We start from the raw sequence: 16,221 nt of genomic DNA on the forward strand, positions 1-16,221 counted from the left end.
GAAGACCTGCGGGATAAAGGAAGTCGTTATATTGCTGAAGGGGAAAAAAGCTCAGCAGTAACTTGAGCCAGACGTAAGCAAAGGCAAGGTGCCCAGCTCGTACATGTTGTTGTGTGAGCATAAGAGGCTGTAAGCACCTACGATCCTTCCTCCTTCCTTCTGCACCAGCAAGGAAGCCTGTGCCTGCCATGTGGGCAGGGGAACTCGGAGCCCTCCTGCCTCAAGTATCTGCTGTCACTGGTGGAAGGTATGGTGCATCACTTCATGTCCTTAGCTCTGCTACTGTGAAGGACTGTGCTGACTGTTATTTAGCAAAGGAATAGGAAAACATTCTCCTGATACTCCAGGCAATCTCCTTACGGCTACACTGTAGCCCTAAGTTAATTATTTTTCTAGTTGTTCAGGAATGCCAGTGGGATATTACGTATCTATGTACGACATCCAGCTCTATTTACTTGACCAGGATACATTACATGTTTGTAGAGGTTCCATCGCAGATTCTGATTAGCATTTCCAAACAAGGGAAGCTTGCAGATCTGATGTTTGGGGAATAAGGCCATTACTTTTTATCAGGGCTTTCTGATGAAGTGCTGCTGTCAAACTGCAAGGAAGTTTTTGGTCGTGCTCATTCATCTTCCTGACAGGGGCTGTTGCAATGCAGTTAGGGATTAAGTATCAAATATCAATGGAAATATTTTTGGAGAGAAACACTTTTACATGTTATTTCCATCAGTTTAGTACCTAAAAACACAGTAGTAAGCTACTGAATGTGCCCATTGTACCAGGATAGCAGTGTTCTTTCTAACCTTTGCCATTTTGTCTTTCTTACACCTGATTATCGTGAAAGAACGGTCATTTTTGAAGCACAGAAAGATGTGTGGACTTCACTGTCCGGGGTTCTGGTTGATGGCAAATAGATGAGACAGCAGCGTGCCCTCTGAGCCAGAAGGGCCAGCAGTACCCGGGGTGCCCCAGGCCCAGCACTGCCAGCCAGGCAAGTGAAGAGATTGTCCTGCTGTGTTCTGCATGGCGCAGTCTCACCTTGAGCACCACGTCCAGTTTTGGGCACCACAATACAGACAGGCCATGAAGCTGCTAGAATGTGTGCCAAGGAAAGCTATGAGGATGGCGAAGAGTCTAGAGGGCAATATGTATGACGAACAGCTGAGGTCCATTTGTTCGGCCTGAAGGAGGATGAAAAGAGGCTTCGGGACGGCCTGCAGCTCCTGCACGGAGGGCTGGAGGGGCTGGCAGTGAGCTGGTGACAGCAGGGCCCCAGGGAACAGCACTGGGGAGGGTCGGGTGAGCGTCAGGGAAAGGTTCTGCTGCACAGAACTTCTGGCAGAGGTGAAGAGTAAAAGATGGTCACAGAAACCAAGAGTAAAGGTAGTTTACAGAAGAAAATATGCAGAGGCTGCTGAAAGAATGGGGGTGGCAACGAGCTGGGATTAGTACAATGTGTGTGTGGGGGGGTGTGAAGGACATAAAGATAAGAGTTCTGAGAACAGCTCAAGGACGTTCAGTGAGTGATCAATGTGCACAAGGCACATCGGAACTGGTTTGGGGGCCACCCCTCCCACAGGGTCAGAGTTCACAGCGGTGAAGAGGAGCCGCCATCCCAGCACCAGCAGGAGCCCCCCAGCTGCTCACGGGGCGCTCGAGGGGGAGGTGCCGTACGGGAAGGGATCGTCGTTAACAGCCCATCTGACGAGCAGCAGCTCCGGGAGGGTGCCCGGCTGCGTTGGCTCCGCCCGTATCCCTGCCGAGCTTCGCCCCGCCGTCACAGTTCGGGGCAGCGATCCCGCCCCGCACCCGGCCCGAGCGCCGCGCCGCAACCAACGGGCCGCTGCAACGCAACCGGCCTGCCCGGATCCCGGCATGCTGCCCGCTCCCGGGGCGGCGGGATCAGCCCTCACGGAGCTCTGACGCAGGGATCGGGATCGGGGGCGCCCCAGTTCGGGATGCTGTCCGTCCCCGTTTTAATGCTGTCCGTCCCCGTTTTGATGCTGTCCGCTGCCGTGATCCCGCCGCAGCCTCGCTCCGTGCTCCGCCTTCCCGCTACACTACCCGGACCGGAGCCGGCCGCTGCCGCGGGGCACGCCGGGACTCGGCGGACCGGAAGCTGGAGCAGACGGCGGTCGCGCCGGGCCGGAAGCGGGGGGTGGCGCGGGGTTCGTTTCTTAGCGCCGACATGAGCGGGGCGGCGGCGCTGCTTGCGGGGCTGCTGCTGGGGCTGCCGCTCTGGGGGCTGCCGGCTCTGCTGCTGCCGCGTGCGGCCGCGGCTGTGCCCGACTCCGCGCCCCGGGCCGCGGCTGAGCTCCCCGCCGGGGGAACGCGCGATGCGGCTGATGATGCGGCTGACGAGGCGGATAACGAGGCGGATAACGAGGCGGATAACGAGGCGGCTGAGGATGCGGCTGACCGCAGCGATGCTCCGTTCCCATTCCCCTCCGCCGGAGGTTTGCCCGCCCGCGACCGCCCGCCCGGCACCTGCGCTCCGTGTCGGCCCGGAGCCGGCAGCTCGGCCTGCCCCGCCCGCTGCAGGTGGGTGACGGGACCGCGGCTGGACGGACGGGAGGCGGGGCCGCTCCGGAGCTCCTGGACGCGGCAGGAGCTGCTCTGGAGGGACCGATGTTGGCGGGGCCGATGTTGGCGGGGCCGATGTTGGCGGGGCCGATGCGAAGCGGCGGGGAGCGGCTCGGTTCCCCGTCGGACGGCGGAGCTTTTGCCGGCCGGCATCGCGGCGGGCTGGGCGGCTGGCGCTGCGGCTTCCTTCCGGCGGGAAGCGGGCGGTCCGGACGCAGAAAGAAGCGCCGGTTCTCGGCTGGAGCTGCAAGGCGGGGATGGCGAGGAGCTCAGCGGAGGAACGATGTGTCGGTCGGCGGACCCGGAGAGCTGCGGGCAGCTCCGGCACCGCGGGCTGCAGCCGGGGAGGAACGCGCGGGAGCTGCGGGCGCCGAACCGAACCGGTCCTTGTCGGCAGCGCGGGGCGGTTCCGATCCGTGCAGGTAGAGCTCGTCCGCAGTTAGCGGCGCGGGGAGCTGCCTTCCGGGATCGGCGGCCGCTGCAAACCGTCCCGCGAATCCCGTAACGCTGCTGGTATTTAGTAAGGGGAAAGTGAAATACTGCAAGAAAATACTGTCAGCTGACCTGTGTACGGGGGGGGTCTGTCTGCAGGTCTGCGAATCAAGTGTGTGTGCAGAAATCACTGATATTCAGAGCCAACGTTCCTTATCCGACTTATAGCATCGCTGTCCCGGATGGGCCCGATGTGTTCTGTGTTCAGCTGCATAACCGTAAGTCACTTCTCTTCCTGTTCTAATACACAATAATTCTAATATGGCCTCTGGGTAGGGGATCTCTTCTGAAACTGGTGTCAGAGCTGTTGGTAGTTCTTTTGGCTGCTGGAGTTCCTGTAGGAAAGAATAGTTCTGCTCTGTTTAAGGGTGAAGGTCTGTTAAGGTCTCTGACTAAATGTAAAAGAGCCCGCATCAATCACTTCTGGGTCTGAGATACCTGAATTTGCTGCTCTTGGGGCAGTGAATAGATGCTGACATTCAGAATACACTCCTGTTACACTTCTCGGAAGATGATTTCTGGTCACGTCTTGCATTACTTTTCCTCGTGCTTATTTCTGTGCTTTCTTTGCTGGGACCCACCTTCCTCACTGCAGCAGTTCTGCTCAGCGCTGCCTTTTGGCTGTCTGAAGGTGAAGTTTCACCTTTGCCTTAATGCGGCTGGTGGTAGAAGAGGACGCTGTGACTGCTCAGCTCGTGCCCCATGGTTCCCGAGGGCTTTGTCCCTTGTGTCTAACGCTCCTGTGCCTGGCTGAGTTGAGCTGTCAGGCTTGATCCGGCTGTTTAGAAGAGGAGACCAGTACTGTCTTGTTTTCAGCTGGGATACGGCTCGGTTTCTTCCCAGTGGCTGGTAGGGTGCTGTGTTTGGTTATGAAGTGAAAATAACGTTAATAGCACTCTAATATTGTAGTTGTTGCTGAACTGTGTTTGAGTCTTGGCTTTTTATGCTGCCTTTACCCAGCACTGGGAGGCTGAGAGTGCACTAGAAACTGAAGAGAGCTACTTGAGAGTAAGAAGACCCTACAGAGGAGTCTGGAAAGGCTGGACTGATGGGCTGAGTCCGATTACATGAGCTTTAACGAGACCAAGTGCCAGATCCTGCACTTTGGTCACAACGTGCATCGCTGCGGGCCTGGACAGAGTGGCTGGGAAGCTGTGTGGAGGAAAAGGATCTCGGGGTGTTAGCTGACAGCAAGCTGAACGTGAGCCAGTGGTGTGCCCAGGAGCCAAGCAGGCCGATGGAATCCTGGCTCACATCAGGACTAGTGCAGCCAGCAGGAGCAGGGAGGGGATCGTCCCTCTGTGCTGGGGAGGCAACATCTTGAGCGCAGCATTCAGCTCTTGGCACCCCTCACTAGAAAAAGGCATCGAGGCCCTGGGGTGTGTCCAGAGAAGGGCAACAAAACTGTGAAGGGTCTGGCGCACAGATCTTGTGGGGAACTGTGGTCCTGTGGGGAACTGTGGTCCTGTGGGGAACTGTGGTCCTGTGGGGAACTGTGGTCCTGTGGGGAACTGTGGTCCTGTGGGGAACTGTGGTCCTGTGGGGAACTGTGGTCCTGTGGGGAATGGCTGAGGGAACCGGGATCGTGCCAGTCTAGGGAAGAGGAGGCTCACCTCATCACTCTCTGTAGCTCCCTGGGAGGAGGCGGAGAGGTGACGGTCAGCCTCTTGTCCCAGGTCACAGCAGTAGGATGGTGGGTGATGGCTTCAAGTTGTGCTGGGGAGGTTTGAGTTGGATGTGAGAAAAACTTCCTTCTCTGAAAAGAACGGCGATGCGTTGGAACAGGCTGCTGGGGGGTGATGGAGTCAGTGTCCCTGGCTTTTGAGGACAGGGTGGATGTCTCACTGAGTTACATTGTCTGCTGTAGTCGCAAGCATGTGTTTATGGTAGATAATTTTTGTGGTCTTTCCAGCCTTGATAGTTCTGTGATAGTTTATGTCGTCCTCCTCCCCCCAAAACAAAGCAGTTGTTTGACTAATGCTTTTTGTCAGATGTAAGAAAGCTTTTATTTCTGTTTGAACTTTATCTGTTTAAGGACCATCTGCCTGCCTCTTGAACAGCAGAACCGCACAGAGAGCTTAATTTCCTTTAATTGCTTTGTTCTTAAATCAGATGGAATAGCGAAGTCCTTTTTAGTACTAAGCTACCTGCTGTTGGTATGACTTGGAATCTTCAGCACTTATGGAAGGTGCTTTATTTGCCTGCATTAAGAAGCTTGCTGTTTGAACAGGTCTGTGTTACATTATCAGTCGTTTGCCATCGAAGGACTGTTTTAGCACTGTTTTAGCAGTGATAATACAGCATTGTAACAGTTATGAATACTGATGGGAAAGGAAGGCATTGCTGAGGTACAACTGGGAGCTTGTCTTTTAAGGATGCCTCTTTGCAGTTCATATTTACTTTGAAGTTTCTTCAACGTTAATTATTGTTAATCAATCTAGTGTTGTTTTTGCTGGTTTCACATACTAGTAGTGTTTTGGCATAAAAATGTCAGATGAGTGTAACGTGGACACTTCACAAAATGGAGAGCACATATGAAGACAGTCACCTTAAATCATTTTCATGATGTCACAAGATCACATTTGTATATGAGGAAGTTTTCTCATGACATTACAACTTCCTACTCATTAGGTCGTCTTGTTCATGGCTGGTATTACCTGTGCAGGGGAGCTGTGAGGTGGCAGCTCTGGTTGGTGACTGAGTGCCTGAAGGGCCTTGGGAGCGCAGGCAAATTGTTTGTAGCTGTGCTCCCCAAGAGGCCAGAAGGGGTGGGCTCGGGCTGGAGCCCCCTTGGTTCGTGTAATGGCTGGCTACTGAAGGAAGAACGTCCCTTGGGCCTAGGCTGCTTGCTGAGGAGGGGTGCTCCATAGCCCTCCATAGCGAGCTCCTTCACCGCTGGGTGAATTCACCTCTTCTTTCTGTGTGTGGCTCCTGGCCCACCTGTGGGAACTTTGCCTGATGTCACCAAGAACCTCTCAGAAGCAATTTTTCTTCTTCACGAGTAGAACATGCTGTTAGCAATGAATTAATATATGTTACTATGTAGCTTATGATTACTGACATTGTCAGTGTGAAGATATTGGCCCGTGTACTTTTCCTTAGAATTGTTTTCCAGAACGTTGAATGTGGCGGATGATGATGATTATTTTCCAACCCGTAGCGAAGCTGAACTATTTCCAGCGGCCGAAGCGCCTCCAGGGGTCTGATTTTCCGAAGCTTTTGCAGAAGTTTGGCAGGCGCTCCTTCTCAGCACAGCCACAAGGCTGGCCGGCATCCTCCGCCTTTTACCGGGTGAGTTGAAAGGAAATACCAGCCGGCAGCAGGCCTGCCTTTGCCTGAGCTGTCTGCAGTCAGGCCTCACGAGAACAAACTCAAAGATCCTTTCCATTTTTCCACCCTTTAAACCATCCTATTTCTCAGTTCCTTTCCTTACTGTGTAAGATGTTTCTGGTTGGTTTTCTTGTATTTGAAAGCTCGTATGACCCTTAAAACAAAAGTGACTGTGTGCAGAGGAAGAGCTAAAGTTTGCCTCTTTGCCCCACTGCCATCACTGTGAGCTTGGTCTCACTATTCCACATGCTGTCTCCAAGTTTTGCAAATTGTCTTTTCAGGCTGGAGATCCAATCCTGACCTACTTTGATTCGTTGTCTGTGCTGAGTGTGCTCAGACAGCCGGTGCAAATGGGAGTCAATGGACTTTGTGTAGATGGAAACCCAGCCGGTTAGTAAAAGGAAAGGCATTTCTGAGCTTTATGTGCCTCTGTTTTCTCTTATTTGATGTCACCTTTTAACCCAGGCTTTCTGGAAAGTAAAAGCACGAGCTGTGCTCGCATTTTGACGGACGTGAGCAGGAGCTGCACCACCGACCCTGCCCTGAATGCTGCCTCCTACTACCAGGACCTCGCCGTGCTCAAGGTGCCTACCTTATTTTCTACTGTGGCTCAATGCCGCATTTACGTGACTGAGCATTTCAACCTCATGTAACTCGGAGGTTATTTGGTATGTGCTGTCCCTAGATATCCTTAGCGTGCCCTTCTTGTTAGAAATCCTGCTGGAAATGTCCCTGATCAGTGACAACCCATCCCTTCAATGTGCTTTCCAGTCAACTTCAGTTCTTAGCAAGCCCTTAGTGCGTATAACAGCTGTTTAATTAATATTTCATATTACAGTTTAAGTACAACCCTTACATTTTAAATAGGCTATTTATCAAAAATATTTTCCCATCAACTTGATCAACTGGAACCTCTCGCATTCCAGTTGGTGCTCGCTGCCTCTTGCCCTGGCACTGAACACCTCTGAAAAGAGCCTGTCTGCATCCTCTCTGCACCCTCCTTTCATGTATCTGGACACACTGTTCACAAAATATATGTGTATATATGTTGTTCAGCTTCTCCTCACAGGAGAGGAGCTCCAGTTCCTTGGCTGTCTTGGTGCCCTTCCATTGGCCTCTTTTCAGTATATCCAGATCTCTCTCGTGATGTAGGTGCAACCTCTCTTTACCTGCTGGCGACACTTTGCTTAATGCTGCTGTGAATACCCTTAGAGTTGTTAGGAAAGGGCGCGTTGCTGACTCATGTTGTACTCGGTGTCTGCTAAGGGCTGCTATATCCTTTTCTGTGGTGCTGATTTCATATATTCTGTGACTGAATTCCATATCAGTTTCTTCTTTATTAATTCTGAAAATAATGTCAAATTTCTCCTTTGTTTTTGTGTTCATCGTGCTAGTTTTACTGAGGGGTAGCTTAACATTTCATTACTTTTCTTACCAGTTTCTCTGTTATTCTGAGATGATATGCCAATATCATGTGTTAGTATTAGCACCGTAGTAAAGTTAAAGGCTCTGCTTACCCTTTAACTGGATGGAAATACTCCTCTAAACCTACATACGTGTAGTTATTGAGTATTCTGCTGACCAAACATGTTTGTATTTGTGTGCTTCATTCCACAAGGGGAGCTCCAGGAGCAGCTCAAAGATGCTGGTAATAGCTTCAGTTTGTTGACAGGGATAAATGCTGTCTTCTGTTCTTCTAAAAATACATTTCTAGTGGTATGCCTGTAATTCTTATCTGTGGACCACAAGTTTTACACATCTTAAATAAGCCGAGGGACTTTTGTCACTGAAATACCTGGGATGTGTTTTATTTGTCTGGTGATTTTTACTTGCAAACTCAGGAAATCACTTTGTTTTGGTGCTTGTCTATTTTCCCCAGGTTCCGGTTAATGACAGCATCACTGCAGAGTCCGTCAAGGTCAGTCTCTGTTGCCAGTGAAAGTAACTTCTGCTTCTGAAATGAAGTACTGGGAGTAGTTGCCATTGGTAGTGATACTCTCGGGTTGAGAACATGGAAGAGCGGGAACATTGGGTGTCTGAAATAAGAGTCCTTGTAAGGAAGAGCCATGTTACAGACAGAAGTGCAGGGGTGTAAGGCAGCGTGTGCTTTTAAATGGTTGAGCACAGATGGCATCGGAGACAGGGAGAAACAGAAACAGTCCAAAGGGGATCTGAAACAGAGGGATGTGTCCCCAGATCACAGTCCCAGCAGGAAGGTAAATATTAATTTGGAAAAGCAGTGGAAAAGAGTGAGATGTGCTCTTTGTAAACAACTGCTATTCAGTAATATGTTTACCTTCCAGGTAAGGATCAGCCCAATAGGACCACCTGGAACTCCCTACATGAAAGATAATGTGTGTAACAATGCCGTTTCTGAGGTATCTTGACCTGTTTTTCTTAGGCTCGATGCTAACTTCAAGTGGTTACCCTGTTACCGTGTCTCTGATTCTTCTCTGGGTTGGACTTTCAGGTGATGTATGAGATAGAATTTAATGGCACCCACGGGATCCAGAGTGTGTCTGTCCGGTTCAAAGTGACGAGCATCGCTGGGAGCTCTGCAGTCTCCCTGCAGCAGCGCTTCACTGTGCACTTCTGGGTCAGTGTCCCTGTCCTTCCTGGGCTGATGTCAAGCTTGTGTTCTGTGACTTTTGACCCAGATCTGTACAGGTGAGCTGCAAATAGAGCAGCGCCGTAACACTGTGGTCACACCAGCTTTCAAATGAAGTAGGAGATGCAGCTCTGCTCTTAAGTAAATCGTGCTAGAACAAACTTGGTTTAAGTAAGTGACTTTGAAGGGACTGGTTGATTTGATCTGGCTGGGTTGGATTAGTTTGGTTTTGGTTGGTTTGTATGAAGTTATTTGCACTGGTTGTTTTTGGTGGGCAGAAGGGGAGAGGGTCGGGGTCATCAGCACAGTATTGGGGAGGAAGAGGTTGGAGCTGATACTGTGTCTGAGGTGTTCAGTGCTTGTGAACAAAGCTTTATTCCAGGTACTGTACTGTGTGCCGTGGGAATGAGGTTTACCTTGGAGAGGGTGGACGGCTGGGAGACACTGATGTGTTTTGAAGCTGATATAAAGTCTATCCTATAGAGACGCTGCAAAGTTGGGTACGCGGTGACCCATGGGAGCTGGAAGGTGTGCAGGGCAGCCTTGCTGAGTTTATCCTCCCAGTCTGTCTCCAAAGAGCAGTTTAGAGGCGGCGTCTCTCAGAATCAAGTCTTGTTCTGCAGATTGTGTTTAAAATTGCCCAGACTCATTTATTTGCTTCCTTAGACAGAAATGCTGAGCAGCTGTCTTATAAACTGTCCCAGTAGAGCCCGCCCTTCAGGATGACACCTGCTCTGGTTTTGTTGTTCGTCTGGGTTTGGTTTGTTTTTGTGGTTGTTTGGTTTTCTCTACCTCCTGTACTACATACTAATTTGTCAGATAAAAGAGTCCGTTTAGAATCAAAAGGTGGAGGTTTTCGTGACATATAATATTAAGTCATTCAAAAAATGGGTCAAGTCTACTTTTCTGAGAACGTGAGATGAACGGATCTCATGAACGCTGATTTTCTTCTCTTTGTTTTGTAACGTTCATTCTTGCTTTGTCTCTTTTCTGTGCCTCTTTGTAGACCAGGATGCTTTCTCATACGCTGCCTAGAAGCGGAAACCCTGGTTATATCACTGGCGCACCGCTGCTGATTGCAAACAGTAGTGCAGTGCAGCACGTATCCTTTCTGCTGCCCTGTTTTGTATGTCGCTGGGTTTCTTGCCTTCTGTTACTATGCTGCTTGGACTTGGACTCCTGAGGTTGTACCTTTGCCTATGAGGGCTTACTTCAGTGTAACTTTGCAGCCAGCAGGGCGCCGTTTGGTCAGGGCTGAATTGTAGACCTGTGAGAGTGCAGAGGAGGAGCATGCAGTAAGGAGGCAGTTCAATACAAGTCCAGTGTCCTTTGTGATCTGCTTCTTGACGTGACGATTGTTAGATGAGCGTTCTGCGGAGCGAGGGTGATGGAAGTTGCTCGCAGTTTCTGAGACATACAGTACGATTTGGAAGTCATATGAGGACTGGCTGCAAACTCAGGTAAGAACGCTCCCTGTGGTCGCCCCTCCTGAAAGATCTGGGAGGTACGGAGTCGCTTAACACCTTTTTCTGGAGCTTTTCACTCATTTCTGTAGAGCCGAGACCCCTCTTTAAGGTCAGCCATGGTTTTAATAAGAGATGTGTCATGTTGACCCTAAGAGAAGTAGACTGTCGGAGGGGTGGTGAACCTCTAGAACAGTTTGAACTTCAGAGATGATCCTCTAGGAAGTCTTCAGGCTTTGGTCTGGCGGCGTGTCACAGACAAGAGTAAAGTTTACATTAGAAAAGTTAATTGTAATAGAGCCGTAAAGAATGATTATTCTAATTTCGGTGATTACTTTGTTGGTGAAAGGTCAGGTGTACCATCGCTGTGCTGGTAAGATGGCTAAAAAGCTGTCCGTGTTCTTCATTGTGTTATCCTGCCGTATTCTGCACCCTTCTCCTTGCAGAAAGGATTGCAAGTTGACTCAGAAGAACAAATGCTTGTTGCTGAGGGAGGATGTTGATGCCATCTGCTTGTCTTGGGGGATCCCTTAAGATAAAGCTGTTTCTTTTTTCCTCATTTGTAGGCTAACTCAAATGGAAGAAAGTAACTGTAGTTACATCCAGCTGAAGCTGTACGAGACTTTTCAGGGGATGGACCCAGCAGAGGCCCTCGCTAGGATTGGTAGTGCTCGTTCAGCCCAGGAAGAAGAGTGGGTGACCATTCTGATCCAGAACTGCAGCGTGCAGGTAATACAAATGCAAAAAGACAATCTGAGTATCTTTTTCATATCTTTGTTTTAGTTTGAGAAGTGTCAATAATGTAAAAAATGAACCAGATTGTTCATCAGGGATAGTTTTATTTGTGTGATAATCCACTGGCTTTCGGGAGTCTTAATACTCATAAACAGTCATATTTATTAGTGTTCATATTGTTAGGGTATTTACTGAAAAACAGCAAACTCACAAATTTGATCTCTTTTGATTCCTTGTTATGGTGTTTAAATGGCCAAGAAGAGTTTAATGCTTAATTTAGTGCTGTACTACCTAGTTTTCTGACTGAGTTCTAAGATTAATACAGACTGTTTACTCCTATTAATTTGATACTTCCTTATTATCTTTTCTGCTTGTTTTGGGTTCTGGTGATATATAAATATCTCCTAACTAAGGCTAGGAGCTTGCAATCCAAGTACTTGCTGGGGAGCCAAATTCTGTTTTAATAATTATTCATCCATTAGAGGGCGTCCTCATAGAAAGCAAAATCCAGGTGATAGAGGTGAGATGAATTCTGCCTGGAAATGAGATGGCAGTGACATGGATACAGCTCTAAAATGGGCAGCTGACCTGACAGAAGTTGTGGGGTTAGTCCTGAAGTAAGTGATGGAGGTTCTGAGAGCTTTGCTACCCGAAGTGTTGGGCTTTGACCGTAGCGGTCCTATTCGACGTTTAAATGACTGTCTTGAGATGTTTGGGCTACATTTTATTTTCAGGCCAAGAATTTCAGTTCCCGTTGTATGATTCCTGTGACCCTGGATATACAGATTTTGTGGAGTAAGATGGGTCTCCTGTCCAACCCACAAGCTCAGATACTGGGTGTACGGTACTTCTATCGGTGTCAGCCCCTAAAGGTATGGGACCTGAAATCCTTCTCTCACACACAGCAGTAATGAAATGGGATTCACGCGTTATTTGAGAACCAAGGAAGTTTTAGAAGTGGTCTGGCTACAATAGCAAGAGTTTGTATTTAACTGATCTGTAGAGGAAGCTAGTTTTATGGCTTTGCTGGTTACTGTCCTCAGTCAGTTGTACTTCCTTTTCAGTCACAAACCACTTCACCTTAAGGAGTCAAAGCTTTAAGTTCACTGTGAAGTAGTGGTTACAAAAGTTCAGTAGCTGTGTATGTCTTGTCCCTTCAAGCCTTGTGGGGCGCACAGGCTGTTTCAAGAGACGGAAAAGAACCATGATGATCATCTAGTTCCGACCCCTCTAATATGTGCAGGGTCACCAACCACCACACCAGGCTGCCCAGAGCCACATCCTGCCTGGCCTGGATGACACGCAGCTTTCACGTAAGGCATGCTGAATTCTTTCTACTTTCCATCTTCCTGCAGTCCCTAAGCACAAGCTGGGTGCCTTTGATGACTGTTGTTACCTTCACTGAGATGACGGAATGGCCAGAACCTCCACGTGGCCTGCCCAAAGTACACTGGAAGCTCCCCTTTGACTTCTTTTTCCCATTCAAGATGGTACTGAATACTGAAAGGAGCTACAGAGACTATTTGACTGCCTACTTGGTTGTGATTCTGATCCTGTCTAGTATTCTCTGCTTTTGAAGAGAGTGGAATAGATGGGAACTGGTCTTAAAGTTCGGTAAGTGAATTTATATGTTCATGGTGTGACCCAGATCATAAACTTTTTTCCTCGGATTCTTACGTTGTCTGTGATATCTTGTGTGCCTTCTGTTGATGGATTCATTCACCTGACCAGTTTGTCCCGTGTCCCCTCCTTCTCCTGTTCTCTACAGACACAATCTTGAAACCTCCTAGAAGTGAAATTATTGGGGACGGTGACAGCTGAGATGCTGCAAGAATGAGGAGCAGGAGGGAGCAGATTGGAATTAACTTGTTCCCAAAAACAGAGTGCTTTCTAAACCAGGGAGCGTAAAGAGAGGACTGGAGTTAAGAGTTGTATGTAGTCATAGAATGGTTTGGGTTGGAAAGGAACCTTTGAGATTATGTAGTTCCAGCCCCTGCTGTAGGCAGGGACACCTCCCATAGCCCAGGGTGCTCACAGCCCCATCCAGCCTGGCCCTGAATGCTTCCAGGGAGGGGCATCCACAGCCTCACTGGGCAACCTGTGCCAGTGTCTCACCACCTCCCAGCACTGAATCTCTTCCTGATACCTGGTTTAATAAATCTACCCTCTTCCAGTTTAAAGCCATTTCCCCTTGTCCTGTCGCTACCTGCCCTTATGAAAAGTCCATCCCCAGCTTTCCTGTAGGCCCCTTCAGGTACTGGAAAGCTGCTGTAAGGTCTGCCTGCTGCCTTCTCCGGGCTGAAGAGCTCTCTCAGCCTGTCCTTGTAGTGGAGGTGCTGCAGCCTTCTGATCATCATCATCACGTCATTACAGTTGGAAAAGACTCAGTGGCAGCCCGTCTCTCAGTGGCAGCCCGTCTCTCAGTGGCAGCCCGCCGCTCAGCGGCAGCCCCGCGCTCGGCTCCTGCCGGCGGCAGCTTTCCGTGTCGGTTGTCGCACCACATCACATCCCGCACGGAGCGGCGGCTCCTTCCGCCCGTGGGCGATGGCGGCACACGGCGCCTGCGCGCGGCCGCCCGTTCCGTCCAATGGTGGCGCGGGATTCTAGTCGCTCCGTTCCGCCCCGGTAGGCGGGTCCGCCGGCCGCGCGCAGCCGTCGCGTTCGGAAGCGGTTCCGCCGCCGTGCGCTGCGACCGCGGGTCGGCTCGGCCAGCAGCCGCAGCGATTCCGGAGGCCGCGGGAGGTGGGGCGGGTCCGGCTCGGCCGCCGTCGTGCCGCCGGGGCCGCTCTCGGCCGGACCGGAGCGCTCCTCCCGCCACCGGGCTCCTCCTCTCCTGCCGGAGCGTCGCCGGGGGAGCGCGGCCGAGGTGGGCGCGGAGGGCCGGGCCGGGTTGGGGCCGGGCCGGAGCCCGCGTGGGCCGGAGCCCGCGTGACCCGGAGCTCTGCGGCGAGGGTTGGGGGCTGCCGAGCGGGCCGGGAAAGCGCGGCCGGGCGGGGTGCGCGTCTGGGAGCCGGGGCTGCACGGAGCTGCACGGGGCTGCACGGAGCTGCACGGAGCTGCACAGGGCTGCACGGAGCTGCACGGGGCTGCACGGGGCTGCACGGAGCTGCACGGGGCTGCACGGGGCTGCACGGAGCTGCACGGGGCTGCACGGAGCTGCACGGAGCTGCACGGGGCTGCACGGAGCTGCACGGGGCTGCACGGGGCTGCACGGGGCTGCACGGGGCTGCACGGGGCTGCACGGAGCTGCACGGGGCTGCACGGGGCTGCACGGGGCTGCACGGGGTTGCACGGGGCTGCACGGGGCTGCACGGGGCTGCACGGAGCTGCACGGGGCTGCACGGGGCTGCACGGAGCTGCACGGGGCTGCACGGGGCTGCACGGGGTTGCACGGGGCTGCACGCCTGGGAGCCGGAGCTGCAGCCGGGCGGGACGCGGCGGAGACGCGCGAAGTTTGTGCGCGGGCCGTTTGTGCGCGTGTGCCCGGGGTCGCGCTGTCTGGCGGGGGTCGCGCTGTCTCCCCTTGTCGGCGCTGCGTTCCGCTGCCCGGCCGCCCTCACTCGCGGGTCCTGCCGGCCGCCGTCCGGTTCGCCTCCTGTGAGCCGGTCGGGCCGCGGCCGTTGCAGCTGCGGACGAAGCTGACCTCGGAAGCTGCGCCAGCGATGCGCCCGCAGCGCGGAAGGCAAACGGTAACCCGGGATCCGCCAGCAGAGGGGCGGCCGGCAGGGACGGGGAGGTGATCGTCCCTCTTTGCTCCTGCGAGGCCCCACCTGCAGTGCTGTGTCCAGGTGTGGAGCCCTCAGTACAAGAAGGACACGGAGCTGTTGGAGAGGGTCCACAGGAGGCCACGAGGATGGTCAGGGGGCTGCAGCACCTCCCCTATGAGGACAGGCTGAGGGAGCTGGGCTTGTTCAGCATGGAGAAGAGAAGGCTGCGGGGTGACCTCATTGCAGCCTTTCAGTACTTGAAGGGAGCCTATAAACAGGAGAGGAGTAAACTCTTTGAAAGGGTTGATAACAGCAGGACAAGGGAAAATGGATTTAAGTTGAAAGAGGGAAGATTTAGGTTGGATATCAGGGGGAAGTTCTTTACTAGGAAAGTGGTTAGGCCCTGGAACAGGCTGCCCAGGGAGGTTGTGGATGCCCCGACCTTGGAGGTGTTCAAGGCCAGGTTGGACGGGGCCCTGGGCAACCTGATCTCATAAATGTGGAAGTTTGGCAGGGGTGGTGGAACTTCATGATCCTTGATGTCCCTTCCAACCCGGGTCATTCTGTCATCCTGTGGGTCTGTGAAACGGGCTGGGTAAGCCTTGGGCCGACAGAGGCGCTGTAGTCACAGTGTGTGCCACGCTGCAGGCATCTGGCGCTCATCCTTCCGGCCCTCTCAGGTTGTGTTGAGTCACAGAGGCTTTATTTCAGGCTTTTTTGGTGGTCATAGAGCATCACTGTTATACAGGGCACTTGGGCTCCTTGGGCCTTTGGCAGCAGCGGGCACAGAGCCGTCAGTTACAGGCTTCCTTTGGGAGCTGTGGAGGAGCGAGGCTGCTGCACGCCTTCCACCCCCCTTGGTCCCAGCGTGTCTCTTGGGCCTGCCGTGAGCACTGCTCCTCCTTGGCCTGCTGTGAGCACTGCTCCTCCTTGGCCTGCCGTGAGCACTGCTCCTCCTTGGCCTGCCGTGAGCACTGCTCCTCCTTGGCCTGCTGTGAGCACTGCTCCTCCTTGGCCTGCTGTGAGCACTGCTCCCAGCCCAGAGGAAACATGTAAACCCTCCTGAGAGCTGCGTGAGACATACAGGCTATTTCCCAGGCCTTTGCTGTGCTCCTGCTGGTAAGCCTGTGTCTGTTGCATGCTGGTCCTTCCTGGACCATGCTGGTCTGCTGTGTTGTTCTGCTGTGGGAAGGAAGCCGATGGCTCCGTAAGAGCAGTAATGGGGCTACAGACAGAGAAGTCTTGGCGACCAGAACTGACGCAGGTTTCTGACACAGGAGGCAGGAGGTAGGGGTGGCAG

At 52.4% G+C, this 16,221-nt stretch overlaps 2 protein-coding genes across 3 annotated transcripts in view; both read left to right on the forward strand.

Annotated features, from left to right (window-relative positions):
* Positions 1–386: 386 nt before the first annotated feature.
* On the forward strand, positions 387–13,135 carry TCTN3 (tectonic family member 3). 2 transcript variants are annotated; one of them, XM_072339469.1, is made up of 14 exons: positions 387–2,544; positions 3,178–3,296; positions 6,239–6,369; positions 6,690–6,798; positions 6,874–6,992; positions 8,288–8,326; positions 8,712–8,786; positions 8,879–9,004; positions 10,023–10,118; positions 10,379–10,476; positions 11,046–11,208; positions 11,949–12,086; positions 12,570–12,828; positions 12,983–13,134. In XM_072339469.1, the coding sequence occupies exons 1-13, from the start codon at positions 2,192–2,194 to the stop codon at positions 12,789–12,791; spliced, it is 1,788 nt and encodes a 595-aa protein (XP_072195570.1). In that variant the 5' UTR covers positions 387–2,191; the 3' UTR covers positions 12,792–12,828; positions 12,983–13,134. The 2 variants fall into 2 exon arrangements, with proteins under 2 accessions (XP_072195570.1, XP_072195569.1); XM_072339468.1 differs by lacking the exon at positions 387–2,544 and adding an exon at positions 2,598–3,008 and having other exon boundaries at positions 12,983–13,135.
* Positions 13,136–13,851: 716 nt separating this feature from the next.
* The window catches only part of ALDH18A1 (aldehyde dehydrogenase 18 family member A1), a 37,688-nt gene continuing 35,318 nt past the window's right edge, over positions 13,852–16,221 (forward strand). The window contains exon 1 of the mRNA XM_072339464.1: positions 13,852–14,080. The gene's annotated coding sequence lies outside the window, so the exon portion shown is untranslated. The remainder of the gene's footprint in view (positions 14,081–16,221) is intronic.

This window comes from Excalfactoria chinensis, chromosome 6 (assembly GCF_039878825.1).
Source record: "Excalfactoria chinensis isolate bCotChi1 chromosome 6, bCotChi1.hap2, whole genome shotgun sequence".
Classification (NCBI taxonomy): domain Eukaryota; kingdom Metazoa; phylum Chordata; class Aves; order Galliformes; family Phasianidae; genus Excalfactoria; species Excalfactoria chinensis.

Excerpts from the sequence above, each read along its gene's own strand:
- TCTN3 (XM_072339468.1), top strand. The coding sequence starts at position 2,632 with ATGTTGGCGGGGCCGATGTTGGCGGGGCCGATGTTGGCGGGGCCGATG. Across the intron at positions 6,799-6,873 it reads TGTAGATGGAAACCCAGCCG|GCTTTCTGGAAAGTAAAAGC; the intron begins GTTAGTAAAAGG and ends CTTTTAACCCAG. Across the intron at positions 12,087-12,569 it reads ATCGGTGTCAGCCCCTAAAG|TCCCTAAGCACAAGCTGGGT; the intron begins GTATGGGACCTG and ends ATCTTCCTGCAG.